The sequence below is a fragment of the Labrus bergylta genome, chromosome 1 (assembly GCF_963930695.1).
Source record: "Labrus bergylta chromosome 1, fLabBer1.1, whole genome shotgun sequence".
Taxonomy (NCBI): domain Eukaryota; kingdom Metazoa; phylum Chordata; class Actinopteri; order Labriformes; family Labridae; genus Labrus; species Labrus bergylta.
In genome coordinates, this window is record NC_089195.1 from 32784556 (window position 1) to 32808614 (window position 24059).

Sequence of the window (24059 nt, forward strand, 5' to 3'; positions counted from 1 at the left end):
TTCTTACAACTTTATGAGGCTGTAATGAGGCCCAGCGGTGTTTGAGCTAAATGCTAACGCTAGTGTGCTCACATGCTGCCAATAACAAAGACGAGCAGATCTGTGGAAGACCGTACATGAAACGTGCACTCATTTATCTGCCTTCAAAGTACTAATAAATAAAAAAACAGATAAAACACAACATTGCAAGGACACAAATATTTGTTGCATTAAGAGAAATGTTTCAACAGTTGACCTTCAGGACTGCTGTAAATTTTGGGGTCATGAGAAAAAAAAAATTCTCTGCAAAATCGAACTTTTCCCTCATGATGCTCGACAACAGAGACAATCTCTAGGACTAAAGCTAAACCTATCATCCTGAGCTGAGCCTTGAAGCGTGCACAATGTTTACAGTATGTTACACATTACAGGAGAAGTCCATTAATCAGCAAGTCATTCAAAAGCATCCTGTGGAGAAAAACTCTGCACATTTAAAGCGTTTGCACCCCCGTGGACAAAGTAGCGCCCCCTCTTATCTGGGCAAAAAATTACTGAAGGCAGCACATCTCAAACTCCAGGTTAAGAAGAACAAAACACTAACATCACATCACAGAAAAAACAAAAGCATGCACTCCAGCACAATGCTATCTTCAGAGCGTTTTGTAATGACCACCTCTACTGTTTCTAAACACTGTTTGTTAAAGTTTGTTGTCATGGTAACTTAAAGGGGACATATTATGAAAAGTGTTTTTGAACATTTTTTTGGGTAACCTGAGAGTCTACTGACCCACAACATGTGAAATAAACCCATCCAGTCCTTTGTTTGTGGTCTGCATAAGTCTTAGAACACAGAGAAAAATGCTCTGTTTCAAATGTGCTCTCCTTGTGATGTCACAGTGGGATTCTGGGAAAAAAAAAAAAAAACTCTCCCCTCCCCTGATACCTCCACCCATGGACTCGACTAGAACGAAACTTTTGCGCAGGTCCTCCATTTTTATTCTCTCTACAGAGGAGTGATGTCTACGGGGAAAACTCGGGGGGGGGGGGGGAGTCATTACATTTAAAGAGACACACACACCAAAATGGAGCGTTTATAGAGAGAGAGCTGGTTTATACAGGGTCACAAACCTCCTCTGGTGTTTGATTCATGTTATATTTTGACCACAGCACAGCACAGATGTTTCATTTAGACCACAGGGGACTGTTTGAAAAGGTGGAAAAGTGCTATAATATGTCCTCTTTAAAGTAAACATATCGAGGTAACCACATCAGATCGTGGTCAGGTAAAGCGTTTCTTATCAGGATTACACGCTGCTTTGCTTCAAGTTTGGACTCTATGGTTATTCTTTTCACAAAGTACGTCTACAGCACAGCGATCTCAACATATACTTTATTTTTAGAAGGTTAAACGAGTGTCCCGCGGTGCATTCACCTTTTCGTTTTAGTCTTTCCATGCCCTGCCGCCGTGATCCAAATACTCCTGGTCTTCTGTGCCAAAACTTTCACTTTTAACAATCCCTTTCCCCCTGAAACCGTCCAGTCATTATTTATTTATCGATGCAGTTAAATAAGACTTGTTATGAGAACTAACCACCGCTCTCCTTTATGAAGACATGCAGCTATTTTTATTATTCTAATGAGAGCTCGTGCTTCGCTCCAATTTGCTGCATCAGGTTTTCATCGCGGCGTAACCACCGCGCTCAAACATCTCTGTCACAATGGAAGGAAAGACTCTTTTTTCCTGCCAGGCCTCGCTGCCTCTTTTTCCAACTGTGACCACTATTCAATCATCGGGCCGCTCTGTCCTCAGAAACAACAAGAGTAGAGTTGGCAGTTAAAACCCCACAGGGCACGGTGTGGTGAGGGGCTCACGGTGAGTTCTGACCCTTACTGGGAGTCATGAAGGATTCTTTCACAGTGGCGGCTCGCCTGATTGGCCTCAGTGTCACACGGGGTCAGTTTACTCAATCTGGATGATCGAACAGCAGGGGCGTGCCCAGAGGGGTGGCATGGGCCCCCCTAGAAATCCAATTGGCCACCCTAGGTGCCACCCCAAAAATCCAAAACTGTGATGTTAGTAAGGCTGAATAATTGATATTTATTTGTGTGTTTGTTCCCACATCACACTTAAAGCCCTCCCAGTATAAGTCAGTGCCCCAGTTTAAAAAAAGTCTGGACATGCCCCTGTTGAATAACTTAATAATCCAAAACAGATCACCCACTGACGCTGCAATCGTCACACATTTCTTGGTCAGGTGAGTGCAGGTAGTAATGCTCCTGTGTAGAGTTTCCATAACTTCTCTGTTTTCTGTTTTGTTAAGCCAAAGAGTTATGACACCGAACCGCCCCAGCAGCGATTTCAGGCTTCAATAACAATCACCTTGAAGTATTCAACCTTCATGCTGATGGTCTTGTTAGCTTTTGTATGTCCTAAAGAGGCATCAATATTCATTCTAGTCTGTTATTATAAGCCCCTAAAAACATCTCACAGGAGCTTTAAAGTCAACACTTTAAGTAAATAAATGCTAACAGTAAGCTAATGCTAATGCTAAAGGCCTCATATCTGGATTGGAACCAAATCCTTCTGATGACATCCAAACAAGTTGGATATTTTTGTGATTTTTAAAGGTCTCTTAAAAGGCATACATTTTTAGATGTTTAATAAATGATTTTCTTTCTTTGATGTGGATATTTAGTGATATTTATTTTGTCATCAAGTTAGCACGAGCTGCAGAAAAAGCCGTTGCTAACACCTACAAGGTGAATAAATCTATAGAAGGGAAGTCATTAAATTCAGAAAAATAAAGAGTGACAGGTCCATTATCATGGACTAAACCTGTGGTACAGATAGTGTTTTTTATCCTCAGTGGAACAGGCTGCTCGCTGGTCCAGCAGTGATACAGAGCTCCACATGCATTATGTCCATTACTACCGACAGACCTCAGTGACTTGTAATGTGATTTAGGGGCGAGTGAGGACTATTAGCTGGAAGACAGTGGGTGATATAACGTGATGAATCAGCTGGTTCTGTTCCTCAGAGAGAGAGAGGAAGAAGGTTTCCTCTCATTGATCCAAACCCAGCACGTATCAATATGCATTACAGCGACCACAAGTTCCATTATACTCCCCCTGTAGTTACAGGCTCTTAAAGTGACTGGCTGTGTTTCACCTTCATGGTTCACTAATAGAGAACCTACATTAAGCACTTTTAAGGTTTTTCTCCCTTTGGGCCTCTACATAATCACTGCCTCTGTGGTCACACTTTATGAATGCCCAAGTTCAAAAGACTGCTGATGATTGGGAGCTGGGCTGTCTCTGCACCGTCACTGCCTGCTTTTTTGAATTTCACAACAGTATTATAATTCAGGGCTGCATGGTGGTGCAGTTAGTGCTGGTTCCTGGTTTGAATCCACCAAGCATTCTCCACCTAACGTTTTTTTTCTGGGCACCAGCATCATTTTTCTATTTTTCTTACAATGAGTAGAGAGCGTTCACAGTAGAAAGCAACCGCCTCGAGAAAAAGTCAGGACATACTGCATTCATTCATTTGTCTTTGTCCTGTGGCTGTTTGTGTTCATTCTCTGGCCGCACAGCGAAGAGTCTCACCGTCACTCTTAACTGCAACTGACTATTCTCACCTTCAGTGTAATTCTATGCCGAGAGTTAAGGTGACACTGCAAGAGAGCCCCAGCGTCTTTTCTTCTGAGCGCTCTGCCTTTTTTTGAAAATCTTGAGGCGCTGTTGACGTCACCGGCGCTCTTTTCCAAATGTATGATATTCTCTGTTTTTGCCGTCTTGGATTTGTGTCTTGTATCCACATCCTCTTTGCTCTGTGTCTGATCGGGCAAAAAACGATCCCAAATATAAGCAGTGTTGGTCATACAGCGGACGTTGTCAACAGACTGTTGTCATAGAGACGGGCAAACACTCCGGTGCGCACAGCCAGTGCTTTTCTGCCCAGAAAAAAAACTCTCGGTGGACACGAGGCCTCCCTCAGAGCTGCACTTTGAAGGCCCCTAACGATAAAGTCCAAACTACAACTATACTGGGCTGTCATTGGCAATAAACTTAACCTCCATGCTGCTTGTAGATAAATGTCATCCTGATGTTTGACCTGCTGTGACCCCAGCACCACCTTGACCCCGCCCCCTCTTTCTGTTCTGTCTGTTTGAGTTAAGTGAATAACTACTGTACACTGAAAAGTATGCTAGTTATACTAACCACTGATTATTCTAAGATCAGACATCCCCCCCTCCCTCCCTGCCCCCCCCGCTCCCTCCTGTGATTCTTTATGTGCGTCTGTATGTCGACCGCAGAAAGCTTGTAGCGTCGTTTCTCTACGCAGCATGGCGCCCCGCTCCCCTGCTGCTCTTTTCACAACGACCCCGCAGCCACAGCATCGCTCTACTCATTCTGTAGATCCACATTGTGTTTGACTTTTCTTTTTCGATCAGCCTCGCCGAGCTGGTTGTGGGTTTTTAAAAAAAACAAAACTCTACGGGGATCTTGTTCCAGCTTGTTGTGAATCTCGAAAACATGCTGCTGCAAACTATAGATGGATATGACAAGCGGCTTAATGCTTCTCGTGTACAAAAGCCCCCCTGCTGACGGCGAGGCACGGGGAAAGTGGATTACACAGGGGATGATGGAATATCTCAAACTAATGGTGGACACATGGTTTCACCAAAACCTGACTGTAAAAAGGGGAAACGATCCTATTTATATAAACTATATTAACCTCGGTGCAAAAAGAAACATCCATATCTAAACCATCAGAACCAGCGGCTCCCTCACACCTCTCTCTTTTCATTTCTGACACACACATGCCAAACCCTTTGTGAGCCTCCCCCTCGCTTCACTCATGGGAGATTGTACATACATGAGGGCACTCAGTAACGTGTTGAGTGATTGTTTTCTCTCCACTACAACATCCTCATGTCTCTTTTTTACCGCTCCACCTCTCCACCCTCCACTGAATGCCGCCTGTGTGAATCACTCAGGTGTGACATAAATGTTCCACTGATGAAACCGTCTGTCATCTCTTGCAGCGGATTTGGACGAAAAAATATGGACCTGATATTGAAAAAGATAACACAACATCGTCTGCAAAGCACATAACTCAGGAGCTCCTTTGACTTTGTGGGAGCGAGTTTTTGTGACTTTTGCGACCAAGCGGCAACTTCCAGTGTTGAAATATGAAGCCAATGTGGATACGGGAAAAAAATAATAATGCAGTTCCTCGAGTGTCCACTTGAGGTTTGATCCAAAAGCTAGGAATCCCTATCAACACCCATGTAGAAATTTACATTTTTAAAGTAGAAATAAAGAAGTTTACAGCCTTGAACAAAGTACCTTCATCTAAGTCAAGCAGCATTTCACAATAAAAGCATCTGGGTTGGAGACATTTTGGCTCATTAAAGGTCACATGTTCTCATCCTCTTAAACCAGTTTAAATAAGTCTTAGAGCTCCTAAAATCATGTGTGTGACGTTTCTTGTTCTAAAGCCACTCTGATCCTGTATTTGATCATGTCTATAAACCCCTCTATTTCAGCCCTGCTCAGAACAGGCTGTTTCTGTGTCTGTACCTTTAAATATGTAAATGAACTGTGTTTGACCACTCCCCCTCTCTGGAAGGGCTTGGGTGTCTCTGGCTTTCTCGCTCCTATTGTTTATGGTGAGAAGGTAGACTCAGAGGGCAGAACAAACACCTAGCTGTGGGAGTGTCACCCACCTGGGGGAGGGGCTACTGCCCTTTGTGATGTCATGAAGGCAAAGTCTCCAAACGGCCTGTTTGAGCACACATTTTCTGAAAAGTGGAGCAGGCAGAAGATGGAGAGGATGGACTTTTCTCATCTTTGGGGGGTTTGTAGACGGACTAGAGACACATATTAGAGTTAGAGAAACATGGTGAAGTGTATTTGGCAGAATATGTGACCTTTAATCAAAACGCTCTCCATCGACCTTTGGAGCCAGCCTCTACTGGACACTCCAGGAACTGCAGCTTTTTTGCACTTCATTTCCTAAGACACATGGTCGCCCCTTGATTGCAACTCTCTGAAAACAGTCAGATAACTGAAACAATCTTGAACATTTGTTGCTGAGCGGCTCCCTCCTCCCGCCAGCAGCAGTGAGGAAGGCCCTTGTTGGAAGAGGAGGTGTCAATAAGCCGACCCCCTAACTCCTCCAAATCCTCTGCAGAACAAAGCCCGCGCCTGTCCGTCAAGCTGCTGAGGTATGCCGCAGGATGCCGGCTGATCGGTTGACCGGTTTCAGCAGCCTGACTTCAATCAGGGGAGGGGACTCGGGGAGGGGCAGAGGGGAGAGGTCATACGTCTTATCCACACCTTGAATGGCGTGGCGGACGGGTGCTCACAGGAATGCAGCGAGAAACACGTCGGTTTTAGGAGGGGGGGGAGTGGTCTGGCTTAATGAGGATCTCTGAGAGAGCACCCACTGTCCGTCACACTGTCTATGCTTTATCCAGCCCTGTCTTAAATGCCTATTCAGAGACCCCCCCCCCACACACACACACCTCAGCCTAATTCTTCATCCTGCCCTTTCTCTCCTTCTGTTTGTCTGCTTCGCTCTTCTTCCTTGAAGATTTGCTGTCGTCTGTTTGATCCTTTGTCTCTGTGCTCAGAGAGCCGGAGTGAGCCATCAGTGAGATGCCTCCTCGACAACGAGTGTCAGAAATGTTGGATTTCTGTAACAGATTTGTGGTTGTGTTGCAGCGATTACACTGCTTCCAACAGTCTGTCCATATAAATATATATGTCCAACTTTAACATGTATATCTTTGATTGCACGGCCACGAATTTGCACAGCTCTGGACAACCCTCTATATCATTATTTGAATTTCTCTTGGGATCAATAAAGTATCTATCTATCTATCTATCTATCTATCTATTGCACATTCACCACTGTCATCACTGTTTAATGCAAACTTACATCTCTTACCTCCAGCAAGTTTTTTTACATTCAGTTGACAAGCCTGAATAAATGTTGTATTTTATTTTTATTTTTATTTTTTTAAACCAGTAGGAATGTTAAGTTAAATCCTTGATTCATAAATCTCTTCTTATTCTTATTTTTTATATTTTAAGTGCTTATTTACTATGTATCTATTCTTATATCGTTGTATTTGCTTTGGCTGCTGAAACACCACAATTTCCCAGTTTGGGATCAATAAAGTCATTCTATTCTATTCTGACACATACTGATTGGTTGAACAACGCAAAATTGTTGAAATGATCCCCAGAAAATGTCCTGCCTTCAGTCATCGTTTTAAACCAACCATTAAAAGAGACTCGCACAAATACATTGGCAACTTCTTGGGATTGCGATGTTTTTATGAAACCTGAAGAGCGGCATAGAGGAAGCACGACGAAATGAAGGCCTTCCTGCTCCTGCATAGTCGTATTTTGCCTCGTTCAGTTGTGAATTTAATTTAAAGATCAGATTGGCTTCTGTGGAAGATGCTTGTTTTGAGTTCTACCTTTTTCCTTCAGTTGGTTAATTAATCTCTTTTTTTCAATCTGCTTACACTCAGTATCTCCTTCTTTCCCCGAGGTTTTATTTTATTCTTACTCTGCTCATCCTTCCTAGCCATCTTAGGGAAGGTAACATTTGCTTTCAACTTTTACTAATCATAAAGAAAAAATTACCCGATATTGGGAGCCTAGGACATTTGAAACATTTAATGAAACAAGTATCATTAAAACTGTATCAAAGTTTAAAACTCGGGTTTGGTTACATCCCTGAATCAGACGGAGAAACGTGTTTTCGGGAACCCGGGTCTCGTCAGTGAAATAATCTCCGGCATGTTTCATCCATCAGACACATGTTTTTAAGCTTTCCAGTAAATCTGAACATTATTCCAAGTCTCAGGTTAAAAAGGATGGCGTTGTTGACTCACCGTAATCTTTCTTGCAGTACTTCTTCATGTTGATCTTCAGTTTGCCTTTCGAAGCCTTGCAGTAAGAGTCGCAGTCTGGAAAAAAAAACAGAGAGAGAAATCAAAGTTAAGAGGCCGGACGAGGAAAAAAGAACTCGGATGATTTGTTATTTTTTAACGGGATAAAATTTATTTTGGCAGTAGAAAGAAAAAAGGTGTTTGTCTGTAACATGAAGGCCTCATTTTAAATAAAGTGAAATACAAATCTGAAATATTGTTCTCAGAACTTTGTAAAGGAAATCCTAATAAAATGAGACTCTAATGATTCCTCATATTTACTGTCTGCATTAACTAGTTAATCAGGATTAATGTCTGAAATTAATGTATTCATTTATTTTGTATCAAAATGAATCTCATGCTATTTTGTCCCTTTAGGCTCACCGTAGATTATCCTCCTCAGCTTTAGACAGTACATTACAACATTTCAAAATAAAAGCCTAACAATTCATATTTTTAAACGTGATTAAATTTGTGATTACTCTCGATTCACTTTTGAAAATTCCTGATTAACCTGTATATTAAAAAAAATCATTTGACAGGCCAAATTTTAAAAGGTAATTCTTTTGCCTGACTGTTGATTTTTATTTTGTTATTGTCCTGAGTTGATCTCTTTGCTTTAAGCGCATGCTAAATAAATAAAGTTATTATGATTATAGGTGAATACTAGAATAGAATATCTTTATGTAATTGTAGCAGGTACAACGTGATTCAATGTGAAACTCGTCGTCAATGAGACGGTAAAAAAAGTAAACAACAACAATAAACAATGATTAATATAAACAACACAGTAATACATGAAAATGGCAAAGTAAGGGACGCCGATGGCCTAGAGGTGAGGTCATGCCACATGTGGTCAGGTTAAAGTCCACAAAGCAGGCTAGAGCTGGAAAGGAGGCCCTGGTCGGACTTGAACCCGGGGCCTCCTGTCCTGCATGTCATACCCGACTCTCTCTCTCTCTGATTTCCAGCTCTATCGACTGCCCTGTCCAAATACAGGCAAAAGCCCAAACATGAAAAGTAACACCTTGGAGGACCAAAGATTAAACACAACACACAACATAATACACAACATCCCACATGTGATCATGAGGACCTCTGAGAGGACCTGATGGTACCACTACCCACTCACTCCCTGTCACACTGTGGGAATGTGTCAGGCCTCTGCACACCACCCTCCTCCTCCCACTCCACCCGCCCTCCACTCCCTCCAAATCTCACCTCGCTTGTCACCCCCCCCCCCCGACCTCCAGAAAAAAAGAAATAACCCCGGGATCACTTCAAGGCCTCAGCGAGGAGCATGTCAAGCTTTTGCATTTATTGCAGTGTAGACAAGAGGAGGGAGGGGGTGTGGGGGGGCTGAGGCCTGGCAGCTTTTTTGGAGGGAGTGGAGGGTGAGGGGGTGTGAAGGGGGTCAATGCCACACAAAGGGAGGTCAGGAAGGGAAAATTAGCCATCCATGAAGCTTTAGGCAGAGGAGTCTTTTTAAGAGGGGAGGTGGGTGAACAAATAAATACCTCACGCAGGCAGAGGGGTCACCCTAATCGCCTCGCAGCGCTCTGCTGCAGGGAGACACACACACACACACACACACACACACACACACACACACACACACACACACACACACATGGTTCTCACACATGCACTCCTGAACAATTCTAGAAAATTTCAGGACAGCCTCTCCCTGTTGTCCTGAATTTGTCCCACACAGCCCTAAGTTTTACCAGGAGCGGGGAGAGTTGGGAGGCCTCAGACATGACGTGAAGACAACGCTCACACTATGAACTTTACATCACAATCCAAGCTGAATGTCAAAGCGGCAGATAATGACACTATAATGACAGCTTGTTGCCTCATAAGTCATATTCACAGCATCAACGGACGAGAGGAAAATAAACTACTGGAGCAGCTTCAGTGAGTGAACACGGTTCAAACTGGTCAGGCATCAGTCATCACCCCATCTGATGACTGATGCCTGACCGATGCTTTTGCACATTCAAGACTTGTGTAAATCCGTGTAACTTCTTGTGATGAAAGATTCAACAGAAAACTCAAAGTACTTGGCCTTTGTCGATTCTCTGATTTTTTTTTAATTTTCAAAATCCAAAACAAAAAACGCCAACCAGAATTTACATTTTTAGACACTTCAAATCCATTATCACCCCTTTACCTTCTTCTGAAGGTTATTTCCTTTTCAATATAGATGGAAATGGAAATAACCGGAGCAAAATGTACTGTTTCATAACTGAAACATTTAGAAGTGACACAAAATACAGATTTTACACATAACATCCTGCAGAAATTTTTACTAGGGGCTGTCAGGAAAAAGTGCCAGTAAAGCCGTGGTTTTTCAAATGGATCTGTTGTGCATTCACACATACAGCTAACCCTGACAATATCCAGGAGTTTTTTGAATGTGTGAAAACCATATCATAGTGTTTTTGAGAATTCAAAGAAGCTTTTTAAGGGTTGACCACACACGCGTTGCAGACTGTAACGAGCCCTTCTCTCTGCATGAGGAACTGCCTTCAGCTTCTATGATAGATTACCAGGAGGTGAAGGAGGCAACCATACATCTGATTTGCCCCATGCTACGCTGTCATGCTGCCAGACACGTACAGCGCAGGGCCACGGAGACGTGAGACCATATCATAAAGAAGAAAAAACAAGTTCTCTCCTTTTTTTCTTCTTTCTTCTTCTCCCACCTCCAGCGCTCTCCCAAACCGGCATAAAATTGGTTCCAGAGTCCTGATTTGGTTTACACGTTAGTGCTGCGAGTTGTAATGAGTAAAGGACAAGAAAAAGAGGAAAAGAAGGGAAGGAAGGAAGGAGGAGGAGATGGATGGACAGCGAGGAGTAATGGAGGAGAGTGATGGGCTGAGTGGAAGAAGGATCGGAGCTTTTCAAGGCAAGCCTGAATATGAACAAACTTCATTGTTGCGGGCAGATCTTTGCTCCATGCCTTTACTCTCCTTTATACTCTGTTTGAATGAGGTTGCCCCGGGCAACACCAGGACAAGAAAAAATGCAGGGAAAAGGAGGCGGGAGAGTGGATACTGGTAGAGAGCGAAGGGGTGGAGAGGTTGACAAAAAAAAGAAGAAGACATGGGTGAAGTTTATCGGGGGGGGGTGGGGAAGAAGAAGAAGAGGAGGTCCCCCGGTTTTAAGTAAAATCAGCAGAAAAGAAAACAGAGATGGACGCCTCACAAAGCTGGTAAAGCAAGGCCACAAAGTTGGTGGTAAATAGAGTGAGCAACAAAAAATAGACAAAGTAAAAGAAACAGAGGAGTCTATATGAGCTGCGCCTGATTACCATGTAAATGACGGGGGAGGGGGGGGGGAGTTCGGAGTTGTGGAAAGGAAGCTTTGTTTTCTCATAACCCCCCTTGATGCCATCATGATACTTCCCTTTGATGGCCTTTCGTTCCCCATTAGTGTACCCCTGAGACGCAGCTCCGGGCCCCGCTGAGAGCACCCCGAGATCCCCATTTAGGGCCAGGCAGTCCCCTACGGTGAGGACAAATGTTCCCTTTGTGCGCGCGTTACGGGCAGGGGAAGTGGGAGCAGTCCTCCAGCACCGAGCTAAGATGTGCTTTGGGTGTTCTGAGTAGATGTAGTTACTACGGTGCTTTGTCTCCTGCGCCTTTCAGAGCAGCGAGGAGTGCGTAACTGAGAGGTGGACCTTTGGCCTTTCTATCAAAGTGCTGTACAGCCCTCTGAGCTAATCGTTCTCTGACTAGAGCTGCTTCCAGGCAGAATACAGGACTGTACAGGGCTGAGAATTACAGCTAAAGCCTGACTCACCAAACTTTCTTGCAAACTTTTCACTTGGGGCAATTTTAGGAAATTTTCAGGAATAGAGTGAGGTGTGACGCGGGCTTAAAAGTCATACATACTACGGCCATTTTCTGTGCATAATGGTGTTCTTACACATGCACAAACTCCTGAAAATGTCCAGAAATTAACGGCTGAGCTGCACGTGTGAACACAACTGGTCACATTTTACACCCTGACTTTATCCTAGTAAATACATGTTACAGAAAATTCCTGAAAATGTAGCGAGTTGTGAGGGTCAATGAGGTTAAAATGGCAAAACCGACATTAAAAACATCAGCAATGTTTAGCTACTGAAATGTATTTGTGCAACTTAAAGAGTGTGTCTGTTTGAAACGAGAATTCAGACAATATTTGATGCAGAGAACTTTTTTTTTTTGTTGCCGTGGTATCGAAACAGTTTAGGACAGTGTTGATTTTTATTGCATCAAATGTGAAATTCTGGTTTTGAGACAACGCTTCCACTGACCACACTGATGACACTGCACGCCTGAACATGTCCCTACATGACAAGAAGGTTCTGCATGCTGGATCACAAGGGGTGCAAAATTAATTTTACAGACGCTTTATCCTGGAAGCTCCCTAAATGTCCATTCAAGGGTCGATTAAGTAGAGGTAGGTGTTCAACAGGGAATAGTCTGGAGACTCCTATCATTCATTTGAAAGAGCTCGTCGACACATCACTACTATCTTATGTTTCACTTTTTCTTTGGTATTTAGGACACCTCCACATACATGTACCTCTACCTAATGAACGCAAAAAAACAGACGTCCTTGAGGAAAATTCTCCTTTTCTTGCACTCTATTAAAACAAAATGAGTATTTCCCGTAGTTTGAAACAACCCTGACACAGATAATCCACGGCTTTGTGTGTGGAAGAAATAAATCCATCAGTGAGTGGACTTTATCCTCACAACATTGTCTCACACAAAGGCTCTAGTGAGCTTAAAGTAACCAGTCATACTGAATAAAATCTCTATAAATAAGTTTCAAAGTAACTGCTCATTTCTGGGGTTGGATGGAGGAACACAAATATGTGTTTGTTGGTTGTTTTTTCCACACAGATAAATCAAAGCATCCAGTGAAATTTGACAGTCAGTTGAAGTGTGATGGTGAATCTCTATCATGTAAGTCTAGACGAGCTCTGGATAACTCGGTGTGAACACACAGCCACGTACTGTATGCGCCGCAATCAATAAAGGAGGTGTAAATGACGGCCCAGGAGGAGGGCTTTCTCCCTCCAGCAGACTGATTGAGAAACAAATTGTGGCAAATAAAGCATGTAATTAGATTATTGAGCCCAGTGTGGTGCCCTGCTCTGCTCTGCGCTGGGCTGATCGCACCAGAGTGAGAGAGAGTTTGGATCCCGTCCAGCAAAAGAGAGAGAGAGAGAGAGAGAGAGAGAGAGAGAGAGAGAGAGAGAGAGAGAGAGAGGGCCCTCGTCTCTTTTCTTGTCAGACGATGGAGTGGATGGCCTTTTTTCTGTTTTTTTGTTTTGAGAGGCTGTTGGAGAGGCCTGTTGACCTGATTTGAGATTTTTACTTTTTGGGGGTGGCTCGTAATCAGTTCAGGGATGATTGGTGTCGGCCCTCTTTCACTGTAACTGATGAGTTTCAGATGAGTCAGCGGGGGGACTCCTGTTGAATTTCACTCAAAAGCACACGCTGTCACGCTAGAGAGGAAACAACCCGGCCAACATCTACACTCCAAAAAAATATATACAAATTTTAAGCAAACTTTTTATACCAATAATTATAATTTGATACGGTGTTGTTCTGTGATTGGCCGAGCTTATTCCAAAAGGTCTTGCAGCGTTATTTCTCCTCTCCCTCTCTCCTACTAATAATAAGTGGTCGTAACAAGAGCCCACGTTGACATGACTGTAGAGCGCAGGGCGTGTGAGGCAAGACTCATGTCCAAAAAATCCAAGGAGGGGTCGGCCACTGATTCTGATCACTTCCAGCCTCTGACAACACACACACACACACACACACACACACACACACACACACACACACACACACACACACACACACACACACACACTCATACACACACACGTATAAGCCTTAACCACGACACCCTCATGAGCCTCATCATCACCACTCCAGTTCTCCTCCTCCTCCTCCTCCTCCTCCTCATCATCATCAGTTACTCTGAACATCCTGTGTATCCTTACAGGTCATCAGTGGTTAATCTCCTCCACATTGCGTTGTTGCTCCTCAGACGTCTCAGTCTCGACCCGTGGGAGTGGCGGCTCGCACCATCCGTGACCTACCGGCAACAATGTGTGTTTTGTCTGGGCCACACCAATCGGAGGTATTCTCCATGCATTCCAACCCCGCCGTGTGGTCGAGAGGGGGGGAGACAAATTAATATCCACTCCATTTTTTTTTTTTTCACCCTTCACGCCCTCCATTCACCTCTCCTCAAAACACGCCCCCCCCCCCCCCGTCCAAGTGAGGCGCAACACGGCACCTGCCTCACAGCTGTCAGCGCAGCACCCCCCCCCCACACACACACACACACACACACACACACACACACACACACACACACACTCACACACCAGCATTTCTCTCTTGTTATTGTTGCATCAATTTCCAAATTCCGATGAAATCTTCCGACTCTTTCAGCCTCATGAGTCGTTGTTTTTCTCACCATGACCTCATTTCTGTTTCCCCTCGTCTTATTTTTCATTTTAACCTCTCACAAATTTCCAAATTACATTTATTTTTATTTTTTTTCTATGAATTTTGAAACCTTTGCTCATCATCTTCATCTCCAAAATTCCTCATTTCGACCACCAATGTGATGGTGGTAAGAATTGTATTAAAATGTTGTCATGTTTTTTGATTGACACTGAAACAGATTCCTGATACTGTGGTGTTTTTGATATCTGTGTGCTTGAGTGTCCTTAAAGGCATCCTAAAACATTAGAATGAAAATATTGTCGATGCTCCAACATGTCCCTGCATCTGGTCAAGCGGTTGCCGTGTGTATCCGTCTGCTTCTGTTACCAGGTTCTGCTTACATTAATTCATGAATTATTGCTATTTTTATAGACATGTCTTGTAAATAATTTTGGCAAAAAATGACAAAACTAGAGCACTAAACCAAAGTTTCTTACCAAAAAAAAAGGAAAAAAGGAATGTACTAATAAATAAATGTATTCATATCACCATGGTAACATGTTTAATGCTTCCTTGAAAATCTTGTAACCCTGGGACCGTTAGGAAATACTTGATGATTTAAGGCTACATTAATGTATGTGAGGTTTAGGACACCGCTGGTCACATATTGTGGTCGTTTGTGCGGTTCGAGGGAGGCCGACTGAAAAGACACTCACAGTAAGTAAATCTATAAATATGTTTATTACTATAATGTGTTGATGCCGATCTATGTTCAGAAAAGTCAAAAAATACCAAACCGGCCGATCGATTCGAGCCTCTTAACAGGCACAGTTATATTATTTTTGATTTCTCAAGTTGAGTGTAAGGACCCCGGGTGGGTTGCTGTCATCAATCACAAGTGAGATGACATCATAGCTGTTTGAAAAATACAACGCAGAGTAATATGTGTGTTTTCTCTTCAACGTTTATCGAAGGCTACGAGGGTAATATTCATGATTCTGACATGGGCGACACAGAGCGTCCATCAGGGTGATCCACTTTCCAAACCGCCTGATTTCAACCTCTCTCTCTCCTGATTAGATTATCTGTGTGACTACATGGTCCGAGGCGTTTCGCTGTCTCCTTCAGGTTGTGTTTACTTTCAATGAGGATTTCATGTTGCTTTGGGGGGAAAGGGAGAGGGAGGTGAAGGTGCAGCTTTCATACCTTAAAAAAAAACAACCCCAGCATCCAAAACATGTGTTGTGCTTTCACATGTTGGAATGCCGCTCTTTTTCCTGAAGTTGATGAAGCAATACAAGCCTTTTCTTTCACTTATCCCGTAATCCATGAATGAGGTGAGGAAAATTTCCTACGCCCCGAAACTGGACAGATTCATGACAAGGGGGCCCGGAGAAAGTCCAGATATTCAGGCTCGACACCACCCACAGTGTGATGTGAAGACAAAGCGTGAAACAGAGGGAGACGAAGGAAGTGGAGGAGAGCGAACGGAGAGCGAGAGAGAAAAGAAAGAAGGAGGTGGAGGACTTTTAGGAGGGGAGGGGGGGAGGCTGGCTCGGCAGTATCCTGACTGTGCTGTCAATCGAAGCTGTCCGGGGAATGTAAGGGAGCTCAGAGGGCCCAGCAACAGCTGCAGGAGCCTCTTACTCACACACACACACACACACACACACACACACACACACACACACACACACACACACACACACACACACACACACACACACACACACACACACACACACACACACACGAATAGCATGGGCCTCCTGCTACTTCATGGGTGAGACAGAGCAAACATGCGATGCCAGATGACTCAATTTTTTCCAGCACAAGGACAAAAAACGAAATGTGGAAGTTATTCTAACTCGCTTTTGTAAAGGAATGTTTATTTCCACGCTACGAGACGTTTATGTGCTGTACATTTTACAAATTCATGACCGCGGCTATTATTATTTTTGAATGAAGTAAGGAGAAACCACCATTACATAAACCACTTGTGGTTTTAGTAATTAACTAGTGCGAGGAATAGGGTTGGGATATTGTAATATATATTTAATCGTAATGTAACATATCGTAACAAATCATAATGTATTGTATCGTAACATAAAATATTATATCATAACATATCTTACGGTAACGTATCATACTGTATCATACAGTAACGTATCGTAAAATATTGTAGCGTATTGTGTCGTATCAGAAAGTATCGTAAAGCATTGTAACGTATCATATTATATTGTAACATATTGTATCTCAACATATTGTATTGTAACATATTGTATTGTATCATATTATATTGTAACATATTGTAAAGTAACATATTGTATTGTAACATATTGTATCGTAACATATTGTATAGTAACATATTATATCGTAAAGTAACATATTGTATCTTAACATATCGTATCGTAACGTATCATATTATATCGTAACATATTGTATCATAACATATCGTATCGTAAAGTAACATAACATCACATTGTAATGTATTGTAACGTATCATAACGTATCATATCATAATGTATCATATTATATCGTAACATATTGTATAGTAACATATCGTATCGTAAAGTATCGTAACATTGTATCGTAATGTATCGTAATGTATCATATTGTAACGTATCATATTGTAACGTATCATAATGTATTGTAACATATTGTATAGTAACATATCGTAAAGTATCATAACGTAACATATTGTATAGTAACATATCGTACAGTATCGTAACGTAACATATTGTATAGTAACATATCGTATCGTAACGTAACATATTGTAACGTATCATATTGTATCGTAACATATTGTATCGTAACATATCGTAACATATTGTATCGTAACAGTTTGTATCGTAACATATCGTATCGTAAAGTATCGTAACATATATCGTAACATATCATATCGTAACGTATCATATTGTATTGTAATTATCGTAACGTATCATATCGTAACGTAACATATCGTATCGTAAAGTATCGCAATGTATATTATTGTATCGTATCGTTAAAGCAACTTTATAAATCTTTTTATCCTCCATGTTTAACTTAAATGGCAACAAAACATCACTAAAAACTTTGGTTATAAAAAATCTTTTCAGTCCAGTGAATGAGTCACACGATTTTTACTAATTTTGACGCAGTCTCACAACAGATTTTAGCTCTACAACCTGATGAACCACAACTCATCCAGATACAATCCTATAAAATCGGACATTAAATCCACACTGTGACGGTATTACTTCAACAGGATTCCCTAACCCCCCTTCAATAAAAGTACATTAATAAAAGTGCAGTTGTATTCGCAGATGAATTGCATCATCCAGCTCCTTCCATCAGTCTTTTCCCAACTTCACTGCATCAGACCGGCAGCGAGGGAGTTCTGAGAGATGAAAAATCATCAAATCAAACAAACTGCCGAGCACCCGTGCTGCAAGCAAGACCAACACCCCACTGTGCCGCAGTTAGACTGATTAATCGTGAAAGTGTGAGGGATTAAAGGAGGCACATCCCAGAGTTGCTGCTAATGGATTTAATATTCATGAACCCTTAATAAGCAGAGCCAAGGCATGAGGGATCCAATTTATCCAGCAGTCTGTTTTTACACTGGTGGGAAAAAAAAAAAAAAAAAAAAAACCTGTGGTGAGGCCGTGGAAGAAATCCCAACATATCCTCCTCATCTTTCCCTCAGAGTTCAGCAGCACACAGATGATATAAAGTCCAAATATAACACGTTTGACTCTTAAGTACTCACCTGATGGCTCCTCTGTACTGCTGGACGGGGTCGTAGGAGGTGCAACTGGAATCTCTACTCCACAAGAAAACACAACATAGACAAAAAGAGACATCAGCATCATTACTGTGGACGAACATGCAAAGACAAAACAAGTCAAAGATGTGAAAATTTATCAGTGTTGAGGACATGGGTAGACCAAAAGCTGTTTGATTTGTTTGAACTGATCAGCTTTCAGTTTAGTGTTTAACGCTTGTTGTTACATTAGGTAGGAAATGTATTTAATAGTCATTGATTGATATTTTGAAATGAATCGAACTGTTACTTTTGGTCTTTAATCCTAGTTAGATATAAAGTGTTGCTCTCCTTAGTTTTCTCCCTCATTTATTTCTTGACAAATCCTCTCCAGTTTTACATCTCCTTCCAAACACTTCCAAAGCTTCCTGTGTTGGGGTGCGCTGGTGGCGCAGTGGTTAGGGCGCGCGTACCATGTGTTGAGACTCTCATCTCGAGCGGTATGCCCGGGTTCACTTCCACCCGTGGCCTCCTTCCTCATGTCGTTCCCCACTCTTTCTCCCTGGTTTCTGACTCTATCCACTGTCCTCTCTCCGCATTAAAGGCACAAAAAAAATCTAAAAAAAATGTTTTTTTAAAAAGCTTCCTGTGCTCATATGTTCATACGAGGGACAGACTACTCGACTCTTCTAAAGTAAAGCAAAACGCGAAGAAAATTTAGTGTATTTAATGCGGCTAAAAACTGAATCACAGCGTGTGAAGGTTAGCAAAGTCAAATTGGTTTGCCGAGTCTGGCTAGCGTTAGCAGTGCGAGTACCACCAGCCACCTAGCAGGTTAACGTCCACATTCCTGTGCTGGAGTCTTGCTTACATATGCCGGTTTAACCTGACAAAAAAAAACCTGCATACAACTTTATCCCCATTTATTTCGATCAAAATACTGTCAAACCACTCTGCGCAACGAGATGCCATCTGTCCACTGTGCTGGTTCACTGCGACACTCAAATCTTACAAAGTGTTTTTGTCAGAAATGTAACAAAAACAATAATATAAGCCACATTCACCTGACAAGTCCAGATGAACATCTTATTCCAAGATTTAAAGGCCTTGTTTTTTGCATTTTATATCTTCAAGTAAGACATTTTTCTGGACTTGTCAGGTGAATGTGGCTTATGAGAACTGAAATGAAATATTTTTGACTAGAAATTAGACAGGAACACTTTTGCAGATTTGCAGTTTTTGCAGTGTTTACATCTAGGTAGTAGAGTTTGATGGCATTATGGCAGGAGCCAGGTGGCAGCAGAGAGAACTCCCATGATTCCCCGCTAGCCTTCGATGTCATCTTTGTGTTGCTGTAGTATTGATTGATTTGATTATGTCAGAATGGACAAGTCGTATCTTTATTAATTTTTCCTAAGTAGGGTGCGTGAGTGCCAAGCGGGTAGGTCGCTCCCCCATGAACGGAGGCTATAGTCCTCCATGTAGACGGCCCTGGTTCAAGTCCTACCTGTGGCTCCTTACCTGCATGTCATTCCTCACTCTCTGGGCTCGCTCTTAAGTTTCCACAGTCCCAGTGATATTTCTGTTCTTTTAAAAGTCTACCTTTCGCCTGTTTTTGATATTTCAATTTATATTGAAAATGATTATCTTCCTTCATTAGTCCTTCATTATTGAGTAGTTTTTCCTGTCCTTCACCCTCTCTTGTATCCTGCTGCTGTAGAAAAAAACACCACAAGAGCTGTGTGATCGTCCAAACACTTGATTCTCTCAGCCCTCGCTCATCCTCTCCGGGAAGGAAGTTGACACTTGGAGAAACCAGGCGTGAAGAACTCGTTCCTTATCTCCAAAGGAGCAGGATGGCAACAGAAGATATATAACACACATAACGCTTTTTTTTTTTTTTTGTCACTCTGGGCGGGAGGGGCTCATCAAAAAGGAGGAATATGAGGACAAAAGGTAAAAACCGCAGAGATGTATCAAAGGCACATGCAAAGAAAGAGTGGTGCAGAGGTGAACACTGTGTGTGTTTGAGGAAAGAGAGAAACAATCAAGTCTTCTGATTGGGTTTAAAAATCTGATTTTCTCAGCTGGGGTGAAGCAAACCTGCTTTTCCTACTTTCTTAATGTACACAACATTTAATGTGCGATGTAAATCAGGAAATCTTTGGCATGATACGCCTTATGGACATAATGAGGCCTTCGCCTTAGACAAATTGGGTGTATATAACACCAAGACAAACAATTACTGCAAAAACAATGGAGCTTGAAAGCCCAGAGGTGGCTTCGCCGATGTTCTTGTCGATCCCGTTCCTTCCATCAGTATTCAGTCGCCACGCGTGCCAGTTTAAATAACGAGCCTGTTCCTCATTACGCTCGGCTGTAGATTTATCTCTGACAGTGCTGGAAGGTGTACACAAATCAGAGATAAAGTCAAATGAAAAGCTGGCAAGAGCCATCGCTAAATCTGAGAGACGGCTGTTAAAGATTAAACCTGATTACGTAGTTCATCATCGGGGGAGAGACTTTTATTTACATCTCGCAGGGATCGGAGCCGCCGACACCTCGGCTCTTACGCACATTCCCACGAAATCAAACATATCGGATTGTTTAATTTATTCCTTAATTGGATCTCAGCCATGCTGTTTTATTCCTCGTAAGAATTGATTTCCTCATATCTTTTTATCAAGAGCACTGATACCAGAATGTTTTTTTTACAAGACAACGACCCAATAAATTCTCTTTTATTTTTTAATGCAGCTTTAAGTCTGAAGTCGTCCCTCAGGTGAAATACATTTTTTTTTTAATATCATTTTGACATCAGTACAAGAGCATGTTTTGGGCTCATTAGTGGTCATAGTGGAAGCTAAGAGCACGATTGATTTTTGTAATACATCCCAGAGCTTTCTGCTAATAGGGCTAAGAAATGTTGGTGTTAACAGCCCGGGGTCTTTACTCAGATTTATTGAGACCAACAAGCCGTGGAAAGCTGCGCTGCCATAACCTTGAGGTTCACTTTAATGGTGTGTTTATTTAAGCTAGCAGATTTACTGGTCAGGAAACCGACAGTTAGCGCTGAAGAAAAAGAAGGATGAGAGGATTTAAGCAGTGTTGGAGTGCCTGCTCTTACATCGTGTGCTCCTATGTGTTAAAAGTGTGATTTTTGATGATGCATATGTGTGTGTCTTGGAGATTGCAGTGTCTTGTGTGTCTCTCCCTTGGTGGTGAGAGACTGGGTCCACGTACTTATGCAGGGGGCAATGGGCGAGCGGCTCTGCTGGTAGCCTTTAGCGCAGCGGTTGCACGTGATACCGGTCACGCCGTCTTTACAGGGACATTGTCCTGTGGTTTGGTTACAGGTTTTGCCAGCAGCGCCCACGGGATGGCAATCACATGCTGTGAGGAAACAGAGGAAGAAAGAGAGGCACAGTGAGTGGTCACACACACACACACACACACACACACACACACACAGAGACAGAGACACAAACATATATCTACAGAGAGTGCAGAAGTTAAGGTAGCAGTGGTGGCAACAATTCACCATGTTCACACGGCGGCCATTTTCCTGAGTGATGTCACACTCAGGGTGGAAAGCTTGACTCCTTAAAAAGTCATGAATTTGATTTAAATCTTCCTCTTAGTCACTGATCAGGAACTGGAGAAATGTAAACATGGGAGTTACATTGGGCTAGCTACCGTAGACAACGGCTAATTTGAACCACTGCTAGCTAACACTACCATTAGCTGATAAGCTATCCCTTTCCTATTGTACGGTTCAACACAATGAAACTGTTGGGTTAGCATTCAACGACAACCTAGCTTACTTTGCCTTTAGCTAACAATTCAAACGACACCATAATTTGGCTTATAGCGAGAGTTCCTGCTAGGGCTGTCCTGATACTAGACTTTTGAAATTTGATACGATTCTGGTAACAAATAAAACGATATTGATACCTGTTTCAAAACCACAGCAACAACAATAGAATGCCTTGTTTTTTATCCCTAAAAGTCCCAGTCTAAATTGCACAAATACAAAAGGTTGTCATTGGTTTTGAGCAATTTTGCTTTGTTTTCTGTCTGTCTCTGTCTTGGTTACAAATAAGACTCAAGATCTGGAGGGGTTTTTTTGACGCTTCAGTGCTTTTAAACACCATCAAAAATCATAAAAAATTGAGATATCGTTTTTGCATGTGGTATCAAAAAGTATCCCAAATTTTGACCACCACCTGCTTAACAGTTTTATAGGCTAGAAAGTGGTTGAACGCCAAATTTAGCGCTGATCTGATGCTAGCTGATTGGTTTCTCCTGTTGCTGATGAACCAAGAAGCGTTGGGATGCTAACAGCTAGTCCTATGTCTAGCTGGTCACATGTTTAAAACTTTTAACCTAGGAACACAGCAGTAACAATCCTGAAACAGCTTTTTTAGCTCAGCATGACATCAGGGGAAAATGGCCGCTGTGTGAGTATGGTCAATAACAGAGTGGTGAGACACAGGTGGAGGCGTGCACAGAGAGACAGAATATAAATTCCCGTCTCAACACCAGAGAGAGCGTGGCATCCAGACTTAAACATCGACACATCCTCTGTGTCTGGAGACATTTCTTGATGTAGTCATGGGGTTTGCTAATCGACCGTTTGACATCAAAAAATCACATCCACCGCCATGGGACAACAGTTGTGTGTGTGTGTGTGTGTGTGTGTGTCTGAGGTAAAGACAAAGGCTTGTGCAAGTTTACCAAATGATAAAATAATGGAGGCTAATCCTAATTGCCTGTTTTTGATTTTCCCTGGCTTTGAACACCAACCCAAAACGTCTGTCACACTTCCTCCCAAACTGGGGGGTCCATCAAACACATGTGCCTCAGGAATGTAATCATTTCACAATAGCCCTACCCCCCCCCCCTTTCCCCCCCAATCCAAGCCCTTACTTTATTTCACTGTCAAGTTTGAAATCATCGTTGAGTAATCTTTGTCTGAGAGTTGTTGCGTTTCATCTATTTTTGGATGTATAGTGAGGAGAGGTGGTTGAATAAATAGTCTCACTAACAGTCGATACTGTAAATCCTGACAGTCTAATCCAGACCAGAGCCGCCTCGATTATTCACCAACAATTTCCACGTCTTCGCTCAAAAGACCTACAAAGCCGAGAAACTCAGTTTGTCAGCAGACTTTCACTACTTTATTCCTCACCCCCATGACTGATATACTCTCTGTTTATTTCCCAGCAGTGATGCCGACTTTCAGCCTCATTGGCGTTGCCCCGCCCTGAAGATTATTCTCTGCCTTGTGTCACTTGTCAGTCTGAAAGCCTTTTCAAAGGAAAAGCTGAATTATGTGCTTTGAGGTTTTGTGGGGGTATTTAGTGGTTTGGCTTGTTTTGTTTTTTAAACCACACAGACTGTTGAGCCCAGAGTGAAAAATTACAGCCTCAAAAGAATCTGTTCATTTCGGCTCATTACATCCAAATGAGGGTTTAATGTGTTTAAATGTCAGAGCGAATACTGATGAAAAGTGGATTATGGATACAATTAAAACGCAGGTTTCTACTGTGTATTAATTTGATATATTTAGCCATGTAAGTTGACTGTTGAGACTGATGTTGTTTTGGAAGTTTCAGTTTGAATGTCAGTTGTGTAGAGATGTAAGACACATGCTCCACATGACAGCAGGTCCTCTGTGTCGACGTTATACTAAATTTACCTCTTGATTGATCTTAGACTCTTGGAAACAACGTATTGCTGTTTTGTGAGATATTATGTGACGTCAATAACCGATCCATCTCCATTGTATGCATATGGAAGACCATAATTGTTTTTCTTTTTAGCAAGCCACACACTCTGTCCATGCATGTTCCCAAGGGGTTACACACTCGGTGCCACAGGACCGTTCTGGTTGGCCACCCCAAATGCCCC

General features: G+C 42.4%; 1 protein-coding gene across 2 annotated transcripts in view; it reads right to left on the bottom strand.

Annotated features, from left to right (window-relative positions):
- ntn1a (netrin 1a) overlaps positions 1 to 24059 on the bottom strand; it is a 79744-nt gene that overhangs the window by 4167 nt on the left and 51518 nt on the right. The window contains exons 4-6 of one of the 2 annotated variants that reach the window (XM_065959426.1): positions 21390 to 21539; positions 18153 to 18206; positions 7896 to 7970 (exon numbers count right to left, since the gene is read on the bottom strand). In XM_065959426.1, coding sequence (XP_065815498.1) covers positions 7896 to 7970; positions 18153 to 18206; positions 21390 to 21539 — 279 coding nt within the window. The remainder of the gene's footprint in view (positions 1 to 7895; positions 7971 to 18152; positions 18207 to 21389; positions 21540 to 24059) is intronic. The other variant, XM_065959428.1, reaches the window with a different exon arrangement.